At 49.6% G+C, this 23,824-nt stretch overlaps 1 protein-coding gene across 1 annotated transcript in view; it reads left to right on the top strand.

Annotated features, from left to right (window-relative positions):
- The window catches only part of RAB11B (RAB11B, member RAS oncogene family), a 26,235-nt gene extending 2,411 nt beyond the window's left edge, over window positions 1-23,824 (top strand). Inside the window, exons 2-5 of the mRNA XM_083594933.1 lie at window positions 8,672-8,867; window positions 13,699-13,892; window positions 15,674-15,754; window positions 18,740-23,824. Of these exons, the coding sequence (XP_083451059.1) occupies window positions 8,672-8,867; window positions 13,699-13,892; window positions 15,674-15,754; window positions 18,740-18,885 (617 nt within the window). The 3' untranslated portion in view covers window positions 18,886-23,824. The remainder of the gene's footprint in view (window positions 1-8,671; window positions 8,868-13,698; window positions 13,893-15,673; window positions 15,755-18,739) is intronic.

Genomic DNA, 23,824 nt, shown 5'->3' on the forward strand with positions numbered 1-23,824 from the left:
AACTCCCATCATCCCTAGCTAGCAAGACCTGTGGTCAGGTATAATGGGAATTGTAGGCTGAAAAAAACAACAACACAGCAGGAGACTCAAGTTTGGGAAACACCGGTCTAGACTCAAGTGGATAGGACATAGCAGGGAAAAGTTGCTGGACTCCAACTCCCAGCAGCTCCCGGGCCCATGCAACCGCCCAGTGGTGATGGGAGTTGTAGTTTATCCCAAATCTGGAGGGCTGAACGACTTCCCACCACCACAGAGAGTGGAATGGGGAACAACCCCAACAGTTGCACCTACTGCTCCTGTTCCCCAAGACAGATTGCAACCATGGCCTGGTTCCCATTGGGTGGCTTTCAAATTATAAGTTTTTAATCTTTTTTAGGGTTGGTCAGTTGAGACTGGTGGGCCTAACTTGGTGCATTTTCATTGATTGAAATGATCTGCTCAAGTTTTTTTTTAAAATAGTTTAGTGGCACCTTAGGAGGCTGATTAGTAAGAAAAGGTGTGGGAGGAGGGCTGGTCTAGTGTGTGTTATGGAGAGAAGGGACTTGTTTGCCCCCTCTTACTTTGAAGAGGAGGGGCTCATGTTTGGAGTGGTGGTGGAAATCCAGCGGTGCGGGGGCAGGGGGGTTTGGGGGCTTAGAGGAAGAGGTATGGAGGGGGGCTGGAGGCAAGGGAGAGGCCTGGGCAGAGAATATGAGGAGCAGGAGTTGGAACTTGAGAAAGAAATGGGAAGCAAGGGGCTTGGAAGATGGGACTTGGCAGAGACTATGTAGGAGGGGTTTCCCCAGTAGTGATGTATGGAAGTAAAAGCTGGACCATAAAGAAGGCTGATCGCCGAAGAATGGATGCTTTTGAATTCTGGTGCTGGCGGAGACTCTGGAGAGTCCCATGGACTGCAAGAAGATCAAACCTCTCCATTCTGAAGGAAATCAGCCCTGAGTGCTCACTGGAAGGACAGATCCTGAAGCTGAGACTCCAAGACTTTGGCCCCCTCATGAGAAGAGAAGACTCCCTGGAAAAGACCCTGGTGTTGGGAAAGATGGAGGGTGCAAGGAGAAGGGGGCGACAGAGGACGAGATGGTGGGACAGTGTTCTCGAAGCTACCAGCATGAGTTTGACCAAACTGCGGGAGGCAGTGGACGACAGGAGTGCCTGGCATGCTCTGGTCCAGGGGGTCACGAAGAGTCGGACACGACTAAACGACTAAACAACAACAATGTAGGAGTGGGATGGGGAGATGGAAATCTGAAAAGATATAGGGGAGAGAGGGCTTGGGATGGTGGCTGTTGAGAAGGGAGTAGGGAGAGGGGTTGTGGACACTTCAGATGGGCTGCAGTCACCTGCTTGCTATAGAAAAATGTGGGGTTGGTTTCTACAACCCAATTCCCCATCAGGTGTCTCAGTGTTCCTTAAGTCCGTGATCAGTCAGAGAAGAATGAATAGAGGCAGGATCCAGTGAAAGCAAGGCAGGTTTTTTTTTTCTGTTGCAACACAGGCCCCTCTGCCCTGCATGGAGGTGAGGACCCAGAGCAAAGATGTGCAAGAACCTTTAAAGACTTTTGAAATTGCCCAACCCGCTTCACCAAAGACCACCCAAAAAGCATCATTCGTATGCCACAGAAAGAGGCGGTCCACAACAGAAATTTGAGTACAGTATGTAACCTTGGGTTACATATGCTTCAGGTTACATACGCTTCAGGTTACAGACTCCGCTAACCTAGAAAAAGTACCTTGGATTAAGAACTTCAGGATGAGAACAGAAATCATGCTGCAGTGGCGCAGCGGTAGCCGGAGGCCCCATTAGCTAAAGTGGTGCTTCAGGTTAAGAACAGACCTCCAGAACGAATTAAGTACCGTATTTTTTGCTCTAGAAGACTCACCTTTTCCCTCCTAAAAAGTAAGGGGAAATGTGTGTGCGTCTTATGGAGCGAATGCAGGCTGCGCAGCTATCCCAGAAGCCAGAACAGCAAGAGGGATCGCTGCTTTCGCTGCACAGCAATCCCTCTTGCTGTTCTGGCTTCTGGGATTCAGAATACTTTTTTTCTTGCTTTCCTCCTCCAAAAACTACGTGCGTCTTATGGTCTGGTGCGTCTTATAGAGCGAAAAATACGGTGATTAACCCAAGGTACCACTGTATGGCTTGTCTCCTGTCTGTCAAGATAATGCTTGCTTATTGAATTACCTGGCCAGCCTGGCCATTCCTTTTGAGGTGGTAGATCCCTTAGTTCTTGAATCGAGGTCACAGGCCTACCCTATTCATGCAGAAAATACGCCCTTAAGATAGCACGTGCGTCTGCGATTTACAGCATCTGCATTTTCGCAGACGCGATTTCCGGCATCTGGGCATGTGCAAACGCAACTTCTGGCACCACGGAAGCGAGTCCCTGCTCTGCACTGTGCCAGTTTAGCGCAGCACACGGGGACTCGCCAAGCGGGCAGCTCGATTTGGGGGCAGCTCGTGGGCAGGTTGAACGAACCCCATGAGCCGCTTGTGGCCCATGGGCCTTAGGTTACCTACCCCTGATTTACAGTCATTAGGAGAGCCAAGATGGCTTTTGGGATTGTTCTGTGTGCTAAAATAAAGTGCAATTTTCTCAGGGAATATTTCGTAAATTCTGAAGAGTGAAGGATTGGTTTTCTGTGGAGTGTGTGTCCGCTGTGTGTGTGCACCCTAAAATTTTGTAACACCCTCATAGCATACTGGAGGATCTGTAAAGCCATAGGAGGGGATTTTTTTGGTCTTGGAAAGTGGGAGGAAGGCTTGGAAACTGGGGGCTGTAAACTGAAGGAGGGGGCTGAAAGGACCATTGAAACTGCACATGCGTGTTGAAATGGCTAGGGTTTTGATGTGGGTTTCGCTGTGGTTTCCCCTGTTTATTTTTCGCCTTTCTGTTGTGCGGGACCCCAAGGTTGTTTCCAGGAATAAGTGTTGCGGTTGGAGACGCTTATCCACACCTTTCTAGGGAGCATGTGAGTCGGGGGGGGGGCGGCGTGTGACTGAAAGCAAGAAGGCCTGAGGGGATGCGTTAGCAACCAGCAGGGTGGCTGGCAACTGGGGGGGGGGGCTGGGTCTTACGGAGAAGAAAAGTGGGGTGGGAGTGAGGAGCAGGTGGTGGTCGGTGGGCTGGATTTGCAGTGCAGCTTTAAGGCTTAAGGACAGTTGAAACAAGAAGAGAAGGGGCTTAGTGATGTTGTGGTATTTAGAGCTAAAGGGCGCATCAGGGTGTGTTCAGGGCTGGGGGTGCTCTGGTAGAAGATGCAGGTGCCCAGACAAACAGATTTAGGCCTTGAGACAGTGCAGTGTGGTATTGGCAGATGGATGGGCTGGGACGCATTGGTTCACTGAGAGGGAAAGAATCGGCATAAACATGATAGAGAGTGTTTAGGGACTGGTTTGTGTGGTGCACTGGGTGCCTTTAAATACTTTCACTTTATCCTAAGGGCTCAGGGGAGGTTGTAACACTGAACAACACGGAGAGTTTCCAGCCCTGCAGATCTAAATTCAGTCTAGATCAGTCACCAACTCTCTTACTTCAACCAAAGAGACTAACTCCGTCTTCTGTAATCTATTCATATTTCCCTAGTCCTCTCTATTGCATTGCACGCACACCCACCTCGGGTGCAGTTGTTGCATTTAGACATTTTTGTTTTGCTCCGGGTATCTCCTTTGGGCTCTGTCTGGATCAATATCCAACAACTTGTGCTGGAATTGCAAAAGCAACACTGTCGTGTGCTATTTACAGTAGTGTTTAGCTGTGCATCAGATGCCTCTGCTTTTTGGTTCAGCCTTCCTAAAAAATAATATTGATCTGGCAGTAGAGAACTGGGGTCAGTGAATGGGTGATCGGGAGGGAAGAGAAAGAGCAGCTAAAGGACAAAGCTGTTATTTGAAATGACACCATTTTGGGGTTTGCAGGATCCAGGGCTGGCAATTCTGGGCAGCAGAGATTGTCCAATCAGCAGTTGAGCAGTAATTGGTGTCATTAACCTGCGAGCAACTGTGACCCAAGAATCAATCAGCTTTGAGATGTTTGGTGGTTCCTGTGAAAGTGGTACATAAACTGTGAATAGGTTACGGAGCGGTGATGCAGTCCTGTCCCAACAATGCCATGTTTGTTGCTTGCTCCTTGGAATTTTGGTGTACTTTTTAAAAAGCCGAAGAGTCACTGCAAAAAGCAGTTACTTCTTTGGGGAGGAAAAAAATCTCATTCTTGCCTGTAAAATGGGTGTAATGGTGGCCAATTGCAAAGTAAAAAAAAGGTAAAGCAGTTCTTAGAGTAAGTGATGTACCTGTATATAATTAGGTTGCTGACATAAAGTTACACGCACCTGTGCTTCTTGGAAGTAAACAAACCTTCCACAGGTAAGAATTGCTGGGCTGAGGCTAGAAGGCAATGTTCTAGTCTGATTTCCTTAGCCGAAGGCAGGGTTTTTCAAATAATGCCTTATGGATTAACCACTCCAAATACAGAGTCTCTGTGCATATTTCTGTGGACCAAGGTGTGTGTACAAGGTAGATCAAGGTGCAATAGATCAAAGGGTAAGGTGAGAGCAGAGTCTGGGGCCTTCGTAAACCGATTGAGGTACAGTTATACAACTTGCAAGGGACGCGGGTGGCGCTGTGGGTTAAACCACAGAGCCTAGGACTTGCCGATCAGAAGGTCGGCAGTTCGAATCCCCGCGACGGGGTGAGCTCCCGTTGCTCGGTCCCTGCTCCTGCCAACCTAGCAGCTCGAAAGCACGTCAAAGTGCAAGGAGAAAAATAGGTACCGCTCCGGCGGGAAGGCAAACGGCGTTTCCGTGCGCTGCTCTGGTTCGCCAGAAGCGGCTTAGTCCTGCTGGCCACATGACCCGGAAGCTGTACACCGGCTCCCTCGGCCAATAAAGCAAGATGAGCGCTGCAACCCCAGAGTCAGCCACGACTGGACCTAATGGTCAGGGGTCCCTTTACCTTTACCTTTATACTACTTGCCAGTCCTGCTGGAAAATTCCCCAATCCAAATATTTTATCAGGGTTTCCTTTGTTTTCCTTGCCCACACACTAGTTTCCGGTGGCGGTGGGAGGGGCAGACTTTTGATATGAGGGGCTATTTTGGATGAGCAGCTCACCGCATGAAAGGGAGGTGTAGTGAAGGAACAACGGCGTATTATGTTGCATCTCAAGCCCTTTATAGCACAGTCTCCCCATTCTATTACCATCCCTCCACATCGCTATCCAGCCAGAGCCAATTTGAATGTAAAGGCCTTGCTTGCTTCCGAAAGGCCCCTTGTCCTACTTTGTCAGGTCAAAGGTCCATCTAGTTCAGCAGTTCTCTTCTCGCAGTTGTTATATGCCTCCCCTGGGAAGCCCACGAACGGGGCATGAGGGCAAACGCCTTCTCCTGCTATTGCTCTGAAGTTCAGAGGCATGCCACTTTTGATCCTGGAGGGGATCATGCAGCCATTTCGACAAGCATAGAGTCCCACCCCCCCACCCCCCAGATTTGTTTGATCCACTTGTGGAAGCCAGTTCAGAGTTTAACCATGTGCTTGTGTGAATCTCTTCTTTATTCGGTTGGGTTGTTTTTATGAGAGGCAGGCAAACTTCTGCCTATCCCAGGGGTTGGCAAGGTTTACCTTGCCTGGGCCAGTTCACTCCAGCGGAGATCCCTCCTGGATTGTGCACACGCACCCGTGATTTCCGGCGTCTGCGCAGACGCGATTTCTGGTGCTGCAGAAGCGACTCCCTGCGCCGCTTTAGCGCAGCGCGCGGGGGCTCGCCGAGCGAGTGGCTCAGTTCGGGTGCGAACTGAGGGGCCGGTTAAACGACCCCCGTGGGCCACTTGTGGCTCATGGGCCATAGGTTGCTGACCCCTGGCCTATCCACTTTCTCCCCACACACTGCATACCGTATTTTCCGCTCTATAGGATGCACCAGATCATAGGAGGGGGAGAACAGGAAAAAAAAATTCTCCCCCTCTCTGCTCAGCGCCCCTTCAGCGAAGCAGCAGGAGAAACGGAGCCCCTTCCATTTCTCCTCCCGCTTCGCTGAAGGGGCACTGCGCAGAGAGGGAAAACTGTGCAGCACTTCTCCAGCAAAGGTAAGCATGAAGAGCAAGAGGAATCGGTGTGCACCGACCCCTCTCGCTCTCCAGGCTTCAGGCAGCTCTCCGGGGTTTCAGACAGCTATCCGCAAGCCTTCGGAGTGAAGCGGGAACTCCCGGAGGTTCAGGCTGCAGGCTGCTATCCGCAAGACTTCAGAGCGTGGCGGGAACTCCCGCTGAGCTCCGAAGGCTTGCGGATAGCTGCCTGAAGCCTGGAGAGCGACTGTTGCGCACTGACCCCTCTCGCTCTCCAGGCTTCAGCGAAAGCAACGCGAAGCCTCCGGAGCGCGGATGGAGCTCTCCCTCTGCGCTTCGGTAGCTTCGCGTTGCTATCGCTGAAGCCAAGGAGCCTGCATTTGCTCCATAGGACGCACACGCATTTCCCCTTCATTTTTGGAGGGGAAAAAGTGCGTCCTATAGAGCGAAAAATACGGTAATTTTATGCACCTCTCTCATATCCCCCTCCCCCTCACCTGTTTTTAAATAAAACTAAAAGCTTCCCAAAGACCGACTCCTGTGAGTCAGCCCTTCGGCCCTAACGAATAATTTGCTTGACCTTTTTGCACAATTGTCCCTCTCCCGGCATCCTCCTGCTTGTTGGCCCTGATGATTCTGATGTGGGAGGAACAATGCCCCATGTACAAAGGAAGACTTCTGACTGAATGGTTTGGAGCAGTATTGCCAAGTGAATTCGTGGTGCATTGTTGTGTGACCTCCCTCCCTCCAACCTGCCCCCTTGCCTGCCCTGATGCATTCAGTGCCTGATGAGGAGCTGTGCTTAACTTAAGGGAGTCCCGGAGGAAGCCGATCAATACAGTGGTGCCCCGCAAGACGAATGCCTCGCTAAACGAAAAACCCGCAAGACGAAAGGGTTTTCCGATTTTTTAGCGGCTTCGCAAGACGAATTTCCCTATGGGCTTGCTTCGCAAGAGGAAAGCCCATAGGGAAATCTCCGGGGACAGCGGGGAAGCGCAGCACGCCTTCTCCTCTGTTCCCGGACCTGTCCTGAAGGCTTGCGGTGGGAGGAAGGTTTTCCTCCCCACCGTCAACATTCAGAAGGCTGTTCTGAAGGCTGGCGATGGGAAGAAAAGCCCTTCTCCCGCCGCCAGCCTTCAGAAGAGTTCCCCCAGGGCTGCCTAGGCTGCGGATAGCAGCCTGTTGCCCCGCGTGAGGGGCGCACTGCTTCAGAGCGCCCCTCGCGCGGGGCAGACATTCGCAGCTTGGGGAGCCCTGCAGGACTTCCCCGCAGGGCTCTCCAAGCTGCGGATAGCTCTGAGCGCCCCTCGTGTGGGGCAGCAGGCTGCTATCCGCAGCCTAGGCAGCCCTGCGGGAACTCTTCTGAAGGCTGGCGGCGGGAGAAGGGCTTTTCTTCCCACCGCCAGCCTTCAGAAGAGGTCCAGGGACAGACTGTCCCCGGACCTGGTCTGAAGGCGGTCTCCATAGGAACGCATTAATTGATTTTCAATGCATTCCTATGGGAAACTGTGCTTCGCAAGATGAAAAACTCGCAAGAAGAAAAAACTTGCGGAACGAATTAATTTCGTCTTGCGAGGCACCACTGTAGCTTCACCTACAGGTGTCCGGCAAGAGCATCTTTGAGGACCCAGGCTGGGCTTTGGGAAATAAGGAGGAAAGGTGCTGCTCCAGCAGATTTTCCAGGGGACACTTGGAAGAGGCCAAAGAAGGAAATGTCATTTTTTGTGGGGATGGATGTTGGCTTGGGCAATATGAGGAGACGCATGATGCAAACGACTGGAAGAGAGCTAGTGTAGGAGGTGTCAGTAGCAGTAAAAATGATAGCAACAGGAACTGAACTGAGTGTCCGTTTTGAGAAGCTGGGAATTTTGGGGGCAGTTCTTGGCTCTGGAGTTGTCATTAGGCTGCAGCCTGCGTCACCCCAGACTGCCCTGCAAGGTTCTGCTGAGAAGCCCTGCGTCGGATGTGGGATGCTGGCCACACACAGGGCTGTTTGCAGCAGCGGTGTGCAGCAGTTGTTGTTTTTTAGGGGAACAGTTAAGGCTAGAGGCGCCAGCTTGCAAGGGTGATGTTACACGCATGAGCATCACTCCTTCCTCCCTGAGTTGGGCACAAGCTTCCCGGGCTTTGGGAATAATAATAATAATAATAATAATAATAACAACAACAACAACATATTTATACCCCGCCCATCTGGCTGGGCTTCCACAGCCACTCAGGGCAGCTTCCAACAAGATATTAAAATACAGGGATGCGTCAAACATTAAAGGCTTCCCTAAACAGGGCTGCAAGAGAACATTTAGGGAATTATCTTAGTCCCCCTAGTTCACTGACTATACACCACTGGTTTTGCAGCACTTTTGGGGGGGGTTACTTAAGGGTACACAGTAGCAGCACCTTTCTCCCCCCCCCAAAAAAAATGTTATAACTGTGGCACTTGCTGTAACAACTTCATGGTGAGGGGGGAGCACTGTCTGTTTGCTATGGGGAGAGAGCCCCATTCTCTGCAATACTTTTCCTTGCCTACCATCACCCTGTCCTGTGTTTATAAATCCCGGCCTGACAAATGAATGCTGACAGCGCTGTATTGTCTTTTCTCTTTCTACCCTCCCCAGTTGTGCTGATTGGAGACTCCGGGGTGGGGAAGAGTAATCTCCTGTCCCGCTTCACACGCAATGAGTTCAACCTGGAGAGCAAAAGCACTATCGGTGTGGAGTTTGCCACCAGAAGCATCCAGGTGGATGGCAAGACGATAAAGGCACAGATCTGGGACACGGCTGGCCAGGAGCGATATCGTGCTATCACCTCTGCGTAAGCCTCAAAAGCTGCTCTGATTCATGGATTGATTATTTAATTTGATATATTAAAAAAATACAGTGGTACCTTGGTTCTCAAACGCCTTGGTACTCAAACAACTTGGAACCCGAACATTGCAAACCCGGAAGTAAGTGTTCCGGTTTACGAACTTTTTTCGGAAGCCGAACGTGCTCCATTTTGAGTGTTATGCTTCCGATTTGAGTGCCACACTTCTGTTTTGAGTTTTATTCTGGCAATTTGAGTGTTATGCTTCCGATTTGAGTGCCACACTTCCATTTTGAGTGTTACACTGAGGTCTGTCTGTTTTTGCTATTTATTTTGCGTTTTTGCGGCTTTTTTGTTTTGTTTTTGTGACTGTGTGGAACCCAGTTCACCTACTGATTGTGTGACTGCAGTACATTGTTTATTGCTTTCATTTTATGAATCAGTGGTCTCGTTAGATAGTAAAATTCATGTTCAATTGCTGTCTTAGGAGTTCTCTTTAACAGTCTGGAACGGATTAATCCATTTCGCATTACTTTCTATGAGAAAGTGCGCCTTGGTTTTGGAACGCTTTAGTTTTGAAACGGACTTCTGGAACGGATTAAGTTTGAGAACCAAGGTACCACTGTATCTCTAAGTGGTGTACAAAAAACTGAATCAGCAACAGACAACTTAAACAAAACATTACAAAAAAAACCCCCCACAGTTGCATGTAAAAATGTTACATTAATGCAAAGTTACTAATATATATAAATCAATATCAGTCCATTTTCCTCCTGACACACACTCCTTCTCAGCCTCTGTGTTCTTGCTCAGGGTCCAGGCAAACTCTCTGCTCACCTACAAATGATTCGCAACGAAAAGAGTTGCCAGAAAGAGCGAAGATCACCTTAGTCTCTCTCTTTAGACTTGCTTTTTATGGACAGGCCCAAGGTACCGTATTTTTCGCACCATAGGACGCACTTTTCCCCTCCTAAAAAGCAAGGGAAAATGTGTGTGCGTCCTATGGAGCGAATGCAGGGGGGAGGCAGGCAGGAAAAGCCCCCAAGAGCTGCACACAAGCTCCGTGCGCTCTTGCGGGCTTTTCCACAGGAGGGAGAAGGGACTGACTGGCCGCATCAGTCCCTTCTCGCACCTCCCAGAAAAGCCAGGAGAAGCCGCGATCTCTTTAAAGGAGTTGCACGGCTTCTGCCGGTTTTGCGGGAGGTGGGTGAATCCCCCCACCTCCCAGTAAAGCCAGGAAAGCCCTGCGCAGCGTCTCCCGGAAAGCCCTGCGCAGCGTTTCCACTCGCAGCGATTGATTTCTAGAGGGTTGACAAGTGTCTTCTGAGACTGTTGCAAAGCGTGCTGGACTCCGTAGACCTCTGTCTTATTCAGCCCATGAGGCATTGCTTATGCAAGAGCACACACTTGGGATCCCTGAACGCAGATTAGCCAACTCTCACATCCTGGCTATGCAATCTTCTTCTGAAATTTGATTTCTTAAAAGTGCCTTGCTGACACTCTGGGGTTGTGTGCGTATGTGTGTTGAGGGGGCAAACAGCAAATCGGCTCATTCCAGGATAAAGGAATTCAGGCTGAGGTGGCGGAAGATTGTGAATCGTGTCATAAGCCTGAATTGAGTCAGTGCTCAGATAGGCTTCTCTTCTGGACCAAGTTCTCTGTGTGCTTCTGATTCAGCTTGCCTGACCTAATATTCAGGATCAGGTTTAAGGTGCTGGTTTTAACCTTTAAAGCCCTATACGGCCTAGGACCCTCGTACCTACGGGACCACCCAGTGGCGTAGCGTGGGGGATGCAGGGGGGGCCAGCCGCACCGGGCACAACATCTGGGGTTAGGGCAAATCCACGGGTTAGGGGGCGCAAATTACTTGCCTTGCCCCGGGTGCTGACAACCCACGCTACGCCACTGGGACCACCTCTCCTGGTATGTCCCACAGAGGAACTTACGGTCTTCAAACAAAAACATCTTGGAGGTCCCAGGCCACAGGGAGGTTAGGTTGGCCTCAACCAGAGCCAGGGCTTTTTCGGCCATGGCCCTGATCTGGTGGAATGCTCTGTCACAAGAGACCAGGGCCTTGCGGGACTTGACATCTTTCCGCAGGGCCTGCAAGACAGAGCTGTTCCACCAGGCCTTTGGCCAGGGCACAGCCTGACTCCCTCCTTTGGCAATCTTCACAGAACTCTAGCCCAGTGGTTGCCATCAATTTGATTTGAATTAATTTTATAATGAAATGATTTTAGAATGTTGTATTATTTTATTGTTGTTAGCCGCCCTGAGCCCGGCTTCGGCTGGGGAGGGCGGGATATAAATAAAAAATTATTATTATTATTATTATTATATTATTATTATTATTCCCCCTATCCTTTGTTTATTTGAAAGGGAGAGAAACCTAAACCTGCCCTCCCAGACCGCTTCACAGTTGCTCATGAATTTCCCAGAGAAGCCAATGTTTGTTTGAACATCCCATAACACGGGAAGCTGCTATATACAGAGTCTGACCATTGGTCCATCTAGATCAATATTGTATACACCGATTGGCAGTTGTTCTGTGCAGGGTTTTAGAGAGAAGGGCCCCAGGCATAGGCAAACTCGGCCCTCCAGATCTACCCAGACACTGAGGTCCAGCTCCGAGGGCCTTCTGGCGGTTCCCTCGCTGCGAGAAGCCAAGTTACAGGGAACCAGGCAGAGGGCCTTCTCGGTAGTGGCAGCTGCCCTGTGGAACGCCCTCCCACCAGATGTCAAAGAGAAAAATAACCACCAAACTTTTAGAAGACATCTGAAGGCAGCCCTGTTTAGGGAAGCTTTTAATGTTTAAAAGGTTATTGTATTTTAGTGTTTTATTGGAAGCCGCCCAGAGTGGCTGGGGAAACCCAGCCAGATGGGCAAGGTATAAATAATAAATTATTATTATTGTTGTTGTGTTGTTGTTATTGGGACTACAACTCCCATCATCCCTGACCACTGGTCCTGTTAGCTAGGGATGATGGGAGTTGTAGTCCCAAAACATCTGGAGGGCCGAGTTTGCCTATGCCTGGAGAAGGCTTTCACAGCCCTCCTCAGAGATGCCCTTGGGGGATTGAACCGGGGATTCAATGAAGCCCTTGCCTGGTAGCTCTTGGCAACAAATAATTGCATGCAGGAAAGTAAGTGAGCCAGCAGAGGGGAAGTGCCGGTCTCTCCTGTACCTAGCACTGACATTAAATGGGGTATGGGGGAGAAGCCCCTTCAGCTGCACCCAGCATAGAAATGCAGGGGGGGATCTCCATCCCCTCCTTCCCTCCTTCTCCACCCCAACAGGCTCCGAGGAATTTTTACAGGCTAAAAGCTTTTATGTGCCCTCCCATAGCTTGAGTAGCAGCTGAGATTATTATGCAGACATAGGTGGCATAGATAGGGTTGCTGTGCAGAGCTCCTGGAAAGAGCACTGACTTTAATATCCTTTCACTTCAACCCTAAATGATCTTGGAGGTAATCGTGGAAGGGGGTGCTTTTGTGAAGTTTGTGTGTGCAAGATGTAGTAGTAGTAATAGCAGTAATAATAATAGTAATAATTTATTATTTTATTACTTTATGTATACCCCGCCCATCTGGCTGGGCTTCCCCAGCCACTCTGGACAGCTTCCAACAAAATATTAAAATACAGTAGTCCATCAGACATTGAAAGTTTCCCTAAGCAGGGCTGCCTTCAGATGTCTTCTAAGTCTGGTAGTTGTTGTTCCCTTTGACACCTTGTGGGAGGGCGTTCCACAAGGCGGGTGCCACTACCAAGAAGGCCCTCTGCCTGGTTCCCTGTAACTTGGCTTCTCGCAGGGAGGGAACCGCCAGAAGGCCCTCGGTGCTGGACCTCAGTGTCCGGGTAGAACGATGGGGGTGGAGACGCTCCTTCAGGTATGCTGGACCGAGGCCGTTTAGAGCTTTAAAGGTCAGCACCAACACTTTGAATTGTGCTCAGAAACGTACTGGGAGCCAATGTAGGTGTTATGTGGTCTCAGCGGCCGCTCCCAGTCACTGGTCTAGCTGCCGCTAGAATGTAGGGTTTTTTTAAAAAAAGAAAAGCGAGTTGTGCAAGTAAGCAACTGCTCAAGTGCTGCTTTAAAAAATCCATTAAGCAGTTGAATAAACATGAAGTATCGTAATAAATTTGCTTAATTTAATACCCGGTGTTAGTTTCTTTTAAAAGCAGAAATTGTTTGCTTACTTTCGTGAGTTGCTGTTCTGATGCCCTGTACCCCTCCTCACAGGGGTCCATCAGCAAAGTGTTAAGCATTCTGAACTTTACACTGTCCTTTGCACACAGGATGGAAGATAAGCCTGGCTCATACTTGCAGAATTTTGGCAGTCTGTAACTTAACGGGCTGAGTTCTGCAAACATTTGTGTGCCTGGTGCAAATCCTGAAAATCTTGGCATTCATTTTTGTTTGCGCAGGCAGCTTGTGTCCAGTTAGCCTCTAGACTGGTGGAACTCTGCCTGATCTGTCTTCTATGTGACTGCCCTTCAGATAAGACCACTATCGTGCCCCTGTCTTCTCTTTTCCCATATAAACATAATCCGCTTTTCCGTCCAGTTTGTCAGTGTCCTTCAGCAATCTCTGTGTCATAGAATCATAGAATCATAGAGTTGGAAGAGACCACAAGGGCCATCGAGTCCAACCCCCTGCCAAGCAGGAAACACCATCAGAGCACTCCTGACATATGGTTGTCAAGCCTCTGCTTAAAGACCTCCAAAGAAGGAGACTCCACCACACTCCTTGGCGGCAAATTCCACTGTCGAACAGCTCTTACTGTCTGTCCAGAGACCCTTCCGCAGGCTGAGTAACACCTGTCTAAATAACTCTTTCAGCTATTACCGTGGCGCCGTTGGAGCACTCCTGGTTTACGACATCGCAAAACACTTGACATACGAGAACGTGGAGCGTTGGCTGAAGGAGCTCCGGGATCATGCAGATAACAACATCGTCATCATGCTGGTGGGAAACAAGAGTGATCTGCGTCACCTGAGGGCTGTGCCTACAGACGAGGCTCGTGCTTTTGCAGGTTCGGTTATTACAAACGCCGGATGCTGATGCCCTTTAGCTGCCTGGCTCTCGTGGCAGCATTGGCTATGCTCCCTTTTAAGTGCCGAGGGAGCTTGCAAATTGGCCACCTGGAAGAGGTGGTATAAAGCTTCTGAGAGGTTGTGAATTTACAAAGCAGCAGTGGTGTGCTTAGTGCAGTGAAGTCAGGTCCTTGGCTGAAAGAGGCCCCCAGTGTGGTGGACAACAGAGAATCTCAGGTTACGAGGTTTTGAAAAGGCTTAGGTAGAGGCCGTGTGGTGATCATTACTAAAATATTTAATATAAATATAGTTCTTTTTTTAAGAAATTGCTCACAATTACATACAGTGGTGCCTCGCAAGACGAAATTAATTCGTTCCGCAAGTTTTTTCTTCTTGCGAGTTTTTCGTCTTGCGAAGCACGGTTTCCCATAGGAATGCATTGAAAATCAATTAATGCGTTCCTATGGAGACCGCTTGCCAGGCTGGCGGTGCGGAGAAGGGCTTTTCTCCCCACCGCAAGCCTTCAGGACAGGTACGGGAACAGAGGGGAAGGCGCGCAGCGCTTCTCCTCTGTTCCCGGGGCTTGCGGTGGGAGGAGGGTTTTTCCTCCCCACCGCCAACATTCAGAACAGCATTCTGAATGTTGGCGGTGGGAAGGAAAACCCTCCTCCCACCGCAAGTCTTCAGGACAGCCATCGGAGCAGCCTTCCAAAGGCTGGGGGCGGGAGGAGGTCTCTCCGCCCCACCGCCAGCCTTCGGAGGAGGTCCGAGGACAGTGGGGAAGACGCGCTGCGCTTCTCCGCTGTCCTGGAGATTTCCCTATGGGCTTTCGTCTTGCGAAGGAAGCCCATAGGGAAATTCGTCTTGCGAAGCGCATCGAAAAACGGAAAACGCTTTCGTCTAGCGGGTTTTTCGTCTTGCGAGGCGTTCGTCTTGCGGGGCACCACTGTACATTACTTTGGTTACTCTTGTAAGAGCCTGTGGGACTCACTGGTTGTAGTGTTGGACTTGGATCAAGGAGACGTGGGCTTTAATGTCTGATCAGCTGTAAAATTCAAATATGAAATTGGAGTGAGAGTAAACTGACTCACTCTCAATTTACCTCCTAAGTTTGATGCGAGGATAAAATTGTATGTGTCTGAGTATAGGGTGGGGAATACACAAGGGCACACCAAACTCTGAGGAAGGATAACTTAAAACTAGGGATTTTATTTAATAATAAGGCTAAGCCAGTATTCATCCCCATTTTACAAATTTGGGGATACAGACAACTGATGCTGAGAAACGAGGTTGCTGGAGGTTTCAAATTAGATCACAACTGGTACTTCTGATTCATAACTTGTGACACTAAAACATCTGCCTTATTTATGCTAGTTTGCAAATCTGAATTGTTTTCACTATGCACAGCCAAGACTGGCTACTGGGTGCATTACTGAACTGTGGTTAATCTAAAACAAAAGTGGAAGCTTCTGAACTTTTCGCTGTGCTGGAATGGGAGATAGGGACCGGGGTAACTTTTCATAGAATTGTAGGATGGGAAGACACCCCAGGGGTCATTAGCTTAACCATCTGCAATGCAGGGATCACAGCCTCATAATGTGATTAGGCGTGCTAACTATGCCAGCATTTCTCCTCGTCTCCAGAATTCAGTTATCTAATATGCTTTTGAATTCTTTAAGGGGTGGGAAGAAAACGATCTTTCTTCCAATTGCTTGACTTTGAGGAGAGTGCCATCTGTACATGAAAATAACTGCATCGATTTCCTCCCCTGCCCTTGCAGAAAAAAACAACCTGTCATTCATTGAAACTTCAGCACTCGACTCAACAAATGTAGAAGAAGCCTTCAAGAACATCCTTACCGGTAAGGATTTCCGTTTAGATTATCTTTCCTGATGTGTAAAGGGCATGTGGGGCAATGGAAAGGAAACACATGCCTGGATTTGATCTGTGGTCACTACATAGGTGCCCACTCCCTGTGGCCCTGGGTGCCCGAGCACCCACAAAATTCCCAGTGAAGGCACCAGGCACCCACAAATTTCAGTGCCAGGGCCATGCACGCTGCATGGCATCCACGGCCCCGGGCACCCACAGTTGCGGGGCTAAAGTTGGCACTCTTTGGCCACCATCAGTGTGTGTGGTCGGCATCCCTTAACAGCTCTTTGAGCCTTGAAATGTTTACCATCAGCCTTGCACATTTGCGTTTAGGGTTGTTTGTCAACGTGCATGTAACTTGCTCCCAGATTGCTGGAGATAATGGATTGCCCCAATGATTTTGCTTATCAGTTCTGCCTGACTGCCTTGCCTGAATAGGGGAAGAAGGCAAGTCTGTGTGTGTATATCTCTGTGTGTGTGTGTACAGGAAGGCTTTACAGTGGACCCTCTAGTTACGTACCGCTCTGGATATGTACCTTTCGGGTTATGAATGTGGCCAACCCAGAAGTGTATACTTCCAGGTTTTGCCATGGGCACATTTGCAGAAGTGCTCTGTGCACTTCGTGCATGCGCAGAAGTGCTCAATTGTGCTGCGCACATGCGCAGAAGCGCTCAATTGTGCCATATGCATGCGCAGAACTGGTGCCTCTGCCTACAGACTTTTCGGGTTGCGGACGGACCCCCAGAACAAATTTAATTCGTATCCAGAGGGTCCACTGTACTTTGAGCGTTCTTGGCAAGCTAAATGCCAAGAGCCATTGCTGATGAAGGGCTTCTTTCCACCAACAGTAACTGAACCTACCCAGACCCTGAGATCATCGTCTGAAGCCCATCTGCCTCCTCCATGTGAGGTCTGGAGGCTGGCAACACGAGAACGGGGCCTTTTCTGCAGTGGCTCCCCGCTTGTGGAATGCTCTCCCCAGAGAGGCCCACCTGGCACCTTCAGTGTACACTTTTAGGTGCCAGGTGAAAACAGTCCCCTTTAACCCGGCCTTTGATTGACATCCCATGCCCCTTAAAAATTTGTTGTGGAAGGGAGGGGGTTATTGCGTTGTTCTTGTTTTTATTTTGATCATGTATTTGGTGTTTTTTTATATTGCAATTTTATGGTGTGAGCCGCCCTGAGACCTGTGGGTGTAGGGCAAGTATGCAAATTTAATTATGACGATGATCATGATAATACCATCAGTCTTGCTACTGCAAGTGGAGCAGGGCTGGGGTACCCGTGCATGTACTTGGGGCATTCCCTGAAACATGTGAGAATTGCAAAGGTAAGTGGGTCTGGATCTGGTCCGTGTCTGCTTAAAACCCCACATGTATGCCACCTTGGGTTCCACGGTGGGAGAAAGGTGGACTACAGATATAACAAAATGCATAATACAGTGGTGCCTCGCAAGACAAAATTAATTCATTCCGCAAGTTTTTTCTTCTTGCAAGTTTTTCGTCTTGTGAAGCACGGTTTCCCATAGGAATGCATTGAAAATCAATTAATGCATTCCTATGGAAGACCGCCTTCAGACCAGGTCTTTTCTCCCCACCGCCAGCCTTCAGAACAGCCTTCTGAAGGCTGGCGGTGGGACTTCCCCGCAGGGCTCTCCAAGCTGCGGATAGCAGCCTGCTGCCCCACACGAGGGGCAGACATCTGCAGCTTGGGGAGCCCTGCAGGACTTCCCCGCAGGGCTCTCCAAGCTGCGGATAGGGGCAGCAGGCTGCTATCCGCAGCTTGGAGAGCCCTGCGGGGAACTCCTGCAGGGCTCCCCAAGCTGCGGAAGTCTGCCCAGCGTGAGGGGCGCTCTGAAGCAGAGCGCCCCTCGCGCGGGGCAGCAGGCTGCTATCCGCAGCCTAGGCAGCCCTGCGGGAACTCTTCTGAAGGCTGGCGGGGGAGAAGGGCTTTTCTTCCCACCGCCAGCCTTCAGAACAGCCTTCTGAATGTTGGCGGTGGGGAGGAAAACCTTCCTCCCACCGCAAGTCTTCAGGACAGGTCCGGGAACAGAGGAGAAGGCGCGCTGCGCTTCCCCGCTGTCCCCGGAGATTTCCCTATGGGCTTTCGTCTTGCGAAGCAAGCCCATAGGGAAATTCGTCTTGCGAAGCCGCTAAAAATCGGAAAACCCTTTCGTCTTGCGGGTTTTTCGTTTAGCGAGGCATTCGTCTTGCGGGGCACCACTGTAAATACAACCACGTGTGCCCTGTGTTACATGTGGCGGCTTCCTTGGTGTGGGTCCGCAGTCAAGAAAAAGGGAGGAAAGGGGCTTCCGCTCTGCAATGGCACACAGTATACAGACTGAATGCCATTGGCTTCCATCATTTCCTCGGGCTGCTCAGTGCACAGGGCTGTGGGCAAGACGTGCCTTTGGTTCTTTCTATGGACTAAACCATAGAAAGTTTTCAAGGTGTGTTCTGCGGAATTCTCTTGCTCCTTAGTAATGGCAAGGACACTTGACAGGATCGCGGCCCTGCAATGCGCAGCAGCAGCAGCAGAAGAAGAGTTTGGACTTGATATCCCGCCTTTCACTCCCCTTCAGGAGTCTCAAAGCGGCTAACATTCTCCTTTTCCCTTCCTCCCCCACAACAAACACTCTGTGAGGTGAATGGGGCTGAGAGACTTCAGAGAAGTGTGACTAGCCCAAGGTCACCCAGCAGCTGCATGTGGAGGAGCGGAGATGTGAACCCGGTTCACCAGATTACGAGACTACCGCTCTTAACCACTGCACCACACTGGCTCTCTGGGAATGGCAGTGTGTTGGCAGGGCAAAAGTCCAGGTCACTAAGCCGAGGTTTCGTGTGTTGGGTGACCGGTACGCAGCACCCAAACGGCTCTCTTCTTTTGACTCTTTGCTGTGGGTAGTGGCTTCTTCCCCCCCAGAGAAAACGTGTGCTTGTATCTGAGCCCCCTCTTCTGGTCTCCTTTCCGCAGAGATCTACCGCATTGTGTCGCAGAAGCAGATTGCGGACCGGTCCGCCCACGACGAGTCTCCCGGCAACAACGTGGTGGACATCAGCGTGCCCCCCACCACCGACGGACAGAAATCGAACAAACTCCAGTGTTGCCAGAACCTGTGACCTCCCTGGGGCTGCCACCTGCCCCTCCCTTGGCCTGTGCTTCAGAGGGAAAACTCATGTGCACCTTCTGCTCACAGCAACTCCATTCAGTGACTCTCTCTCTCTCTCTCTCTCTCTCTCTCTCTCTCTCTCTCTCACTCACTGCCCCCCCCCCCGCCCCTTCCACCTTAGAGGGTTCCTCTTAGGGCTTACATTCCCTTTCCTCCAAATCCTTTCGAATGTGATTTATTTGGGGGGTTTTAAATAGAAGCATTGAGCAGACAGGTGGGTTTGTGTGTGAGAAAGAGAGACAGAACACCTGCCGGAGGTCCGTTGCCCCGAGACACTTGTTAAACTTCTTTTTGTTTGGTTTTTGTGTGCGTGTGTGAGAGCGGGAAGGATGCAAAGGTTGTTGTTGTTGTTGTTCTAATAGAAGAAATAACTGCACTTCGGGAGCACAGGAGTGTTACTCTTTGTTTCCTCTCAGGCCGTTCTCCAGGCACAAGAGAAATTCTAAACTAAGAAAACACTCACTTTGGGCTTGTCGGAAATGGTGGCGGTGGTCTTACCCTTGTGCGCGCACACGCTGTAAGTCCGTGGAAGATAACCTTTCCCCCGTTGCTTGTTCTTTGTCCTTCCCTTTCCCGTTTTAATGCTGAGTTGGCCTGGCTGTGTAGTTTTCACTGCTTTCTGCCCTGGGAGGTCTTTTCTTCTCAATACATATATATATATTTTCCAATTCAGTTTGGGAACAATGAAGTATGTCTGTGCGCTGCATTCCCCCCCAGCTGCCAGCACGGCTGTGTGCAGGCTATATGAAGTGGCTTCTAATAGTGATTTATTTCTGGCTTTCTGTTAATCAGTCTAATGTACAATGAAGTGCCAGCCTAATGGCTTTATTAGAGCCTTTTTTGTGATCCGTAGAAATCACACATCTTCACTCGTACCTGGAATCCTTCTTTCTCAACTGTATCTGAGATTCTCTCTCTGCATGTTGCGCTCTCTCTCTCTCTTTCTCTCTCTCTCCCAATCCCCACCCGAGCTTTCTCTTCTCCCGATTCCCTGCTCCTTCCGCTCCATGCACAAAAAAACACACCCTGGTGTGAGTGTGAAGCAATATTTTTCATGCTATGTACATAACTCGCACTGTTAAGGTTATTTGAATGGTTAGTTGTAGGCAACCAGATACTTGATAACTCCTCCTTTTTGTAATACTTGAGCATAACCATAGCATCTTGAGGGTTTTTTTCTTATCTCTCGGTGGTTCACTTGCTTTCAGTTCTGACCTCCTTGCACTGCAGCCCCCCACCCCGCCCCAAATGCTGCCGCCGCCTCCCTTCTCTCGTCCTGCTCCCTTGAGGTTTGAAGGTTTCTGTTTTTGTAAACGACTGCACTCCACTGGCAGGGCTAAACACCACCCAAACTTAGCTGGAAAAGCGTTTGTCTCCCTGAAACGACCCTGTGCTAGCTTGAGAAGGCCTCATTGGCTGTTGCTTTCCTCACCTTCCGACTGTTCTTGTGCTGTTGGGGTTTTGGGGGTTTCTGAAGCAAGGGCGAATGTTGCATTGAAGGGTGGGGCCACCAGATAGCTTTGGCAGGCGGAAGAGAGATTGTGCTTATTGGCCGTCTTGCAGCAACCGTGCAGTGATTGTGAAATATCCTGGATCCTGCCCGGTCCGATAGGTGGAGATGGGTGTTGCCTGCCATTGCTGAGGCTTTCCCAATCAGGTTAAAAACGCTTTAGCAGCCAATCTCTAACCCCTTGTATAGATTCTCATACGGAGCAAGGCTTTTCAGTTGGTTGACCAAGTTAAAGGCAACAGCTCTGTCTAGCAGGGAGCTTTAAAACCTTCCATCCACTCTAGAGCACCCCTTGGCGCCCGTGTGAGGGGGAACGAAACTGATGGCTTGCTGATGACTGAGCTCAGACAAAGACGCGGTCTCTCCCTGGGATTTGTGGCCAGTAACTGCTGAGTCGAAATGTACGAGAGAAATGAAGAGGGCATTCTTGGAGGAGCCCTGACTGCTTCTTTCCGTTTTCTGTGGGTGTAGAATCTTAAAATGATCAAGAGTGGATTCTGGAAGGAGGCCAGGCGGTTCACTGCTGGATCCAGCCTGTTGGCTATATGGTTTTCCACCCCAGGTGTCAATAATACTAATTCTGATCATGGGCTGGGGATTGTTTGGCCCGTTGCTTTTGATAAAACTAGTGTGGATCTGAGTTGCTTTGACTTTCGTGGTCATCTCTATGGAGATGTCTCCTGGCTTAGGCCTCCCCTGCTGCATGAGATGCGTCCAGCTTGCAAAAAAGGGGGGGGGCTAAGGGCCCTTGCTATTGTCTCAGCACTTTCTCCCTATGTTTCCATCATGAGGTGAGGGATTTGTTTCCTCATCTGTCCTCCTCTGCCCTCGGTGCAAACACAGGCGATATTGTTCAGCTTAGGAAGCTACACTGTCACAGATGAGGGAAATTGGCGTTTCTGGTTAGATGTACAATAACCTCATGCCCACCCACGCCTTAAGAGAACAGGCATCAGCAATGGCTTTTGAGAGGACTTCCCGGGTTAAAAATCAGAGTTACGGTTTAGCCTCTCCCAGATAGGCTACAAAACGTGGGTCTGAGAGTTCCTGTTGAAGGAAGAGAGAAGCATTCTCTGTGGGATTAAAGTGTTCGCATTTATTAGGCACTGAGCTCCAGTTCAAACTGAATTTTGAGCCAGCTTTGGGTTTTGCCTGGATGGCTTCTTTCCGGGGTGGGGAAAAGATCACAACTGACCCACCTAAGTCATTTGACGGCTGGGCTTTCGGAGAGCATCACGCTGTTGAGGAACAATTCCAGGATGCTCTAAAGCTAACTGCTTGGCCTCCACTTGTTGCTGAGCAGCAACTCCTTGTCAGCCCTGACGAGTGTGGCTCGTCGTACGAGTTGTATCTCAGCAACATCTGCATGGCCAAAGCCTTTCCACACCTGCTGTAATAGAAGCTACGGGCACCCCTTCATTTTTTAGTGATCTAGAATTGCATTACGTAGTGTTGGGAGAGAAGGGAAGAGGGTGGAAGGAGAACAAGCCGGGCTGCTTGCCAGCGCTACGTTCTGAATTATTTTTAAAAATGGCAATTCGATTGCAGCTTGTCCCACTTCCATGAGCAGCAGAAGGCTTTGAGGACCTCCGCTTCTCAGTGCACCTCTCTGTCTTCACTTGGGGCGCTCCCTGCCCTGGACACTTCCTTGAGAGACACCTGCCAACTCTCTGCAGCCTACTGCACTGTCGCTATCCTTGGTGGTGGAGTCTCCAGGCCTGGGGAAGTGAAAGCTGATTCAGCGGCCTTCTCCCTCCGCACATAGAGGATAGAGGCTATAGTCAAACAGTTAAGCAGCCAAGCTGTGTGGAAGGATCACCTCCCTGTTGTGCTTCTTTCAAAGCTCGCTTGAGGTGGAGAAAGGTCTCTGTACACCCTCCTCTCCCTGCTCCTTTTTCTCTTGTGCAGAGCAATCCTTTCCACTCCAGCATGTCATGGTTTCTCTGAGGGACTAGGGCCAATTGAAGTATTAGTGGCAGCAGGAAATCAACCCCCTTTGAGATACATGCCAGGGCTCATAGGGTGGTGAGCAAGACCTCTCTGGCAATACTCTTTGGGGTGGGATGGGGGGCACCGTAAAGAGGTCAGTGCAAGTGTCCTTTGCTTAGGGAATACAACATGGGGCACCACCAAAAGTCTTGGAATAGGCGGCAGGATACTGGCAAGAATTCTAGAAAGGTTTCTGAAACTTGCTCTTACAAGTAAACCTTTTAGATGGCTTTGGACTATACTCTTGGCTTGGGAGGGAGGGAGGGAACGGGCGAGGTTCCTTTTCATTTGCTTCCTGATGAGTCTTCTGTTTAAAAAGTGCAATTCCCTTTGTAAATACTCATTTGATTTTATTTTTTTGTGCATGGTTATTATGTATTGTGGATATATAAAGATTGCCAAACCAAATGATGCATTTGTTTTGTTTGTTTTTAACACTGAATTGGAGCCTGGCGCAGAGTTAAAAGGAACAGAATTCGGCTTCCTGGAAATCTTGCCTTGCTTGCTTTTCTTTTTTTTTGGGGAAAGCATGATTCTAGTCCTCATGGCAAGGAAGATACTTTTGAAAGTATGTGCATACAGTCTGGTGAGAAGCCATAGCGGCAGCTGGATAAGTCTCTTGCTGCATGGAATTCTGGTAATCTACCAATTACCAAACAAGTTGTGAAACGTAAGTGTGTCTTGGACTGTACTCGTAGATTGAGCTCCCAGGAACAGGAAAGGCAAGAGCGAAAATGCTGTGTCATTTGACAGCGCTGTTCCCACCTCGGCTGGAAAGTAAGCTAGAGAACTGCACAAATTTTCTAAAACCTGGTGCTTGTGGAATAACATTACCTTTTCCTTCTGTCCCCCGCCCCTGCCACAATGCTGTGTTTATGATTCTCAACTGCACAACAGCCCTTTTTTTTGCATACCCATTCCCTTGCTGTGAACATAGCCTTGATTTTCTGGCTTTTGATACCTCTCTTCGAGCTTTCTGAGCTCTGTGGACAGGCTCTCTTAGAGTTACCGGTTACAAGTCTCTGGCGAAAGAATCCTGCTGCGTTTACAACAGGACTTTTAGTGCACTGTGCTGCAAACTTAGAGAGAGCCCTTTACCAAGTACCTATGCTCATGGTTAATACAATTAGTCTGTTTTCCCAAGCAATCTTTGCAAAGCATCATCACATTAAAAACCCCCCACGAAAGCCTGAACCTGGCATCAGCTGTTCTGCTATGTTTAAAAGTCTCCTAATTTGGATATTTCCCAGGATCTAGGAAAGGCTGCAATACCATGTATATGTACCTGGGATCTTTTAAGCCCCATTGAACACAGTGGAATGTAGTGTGATCCTATATGTTTATCTGGAAGCATGATTACAGAGGAGGCAATAAAGAAATAACAAAGAAA

Source organism: Podarcis filfolensis (genome assembly GCF_964270895.1).
Source record: "Podarcis filfolensis genome assembly, chromosome: 18".
Lineage (NCBI taxonomy): Eukaryota > Metazoa > Chordata > Lepidosauria > Squamata > Lacertidae > Podarcis > Podarcis filfolensis.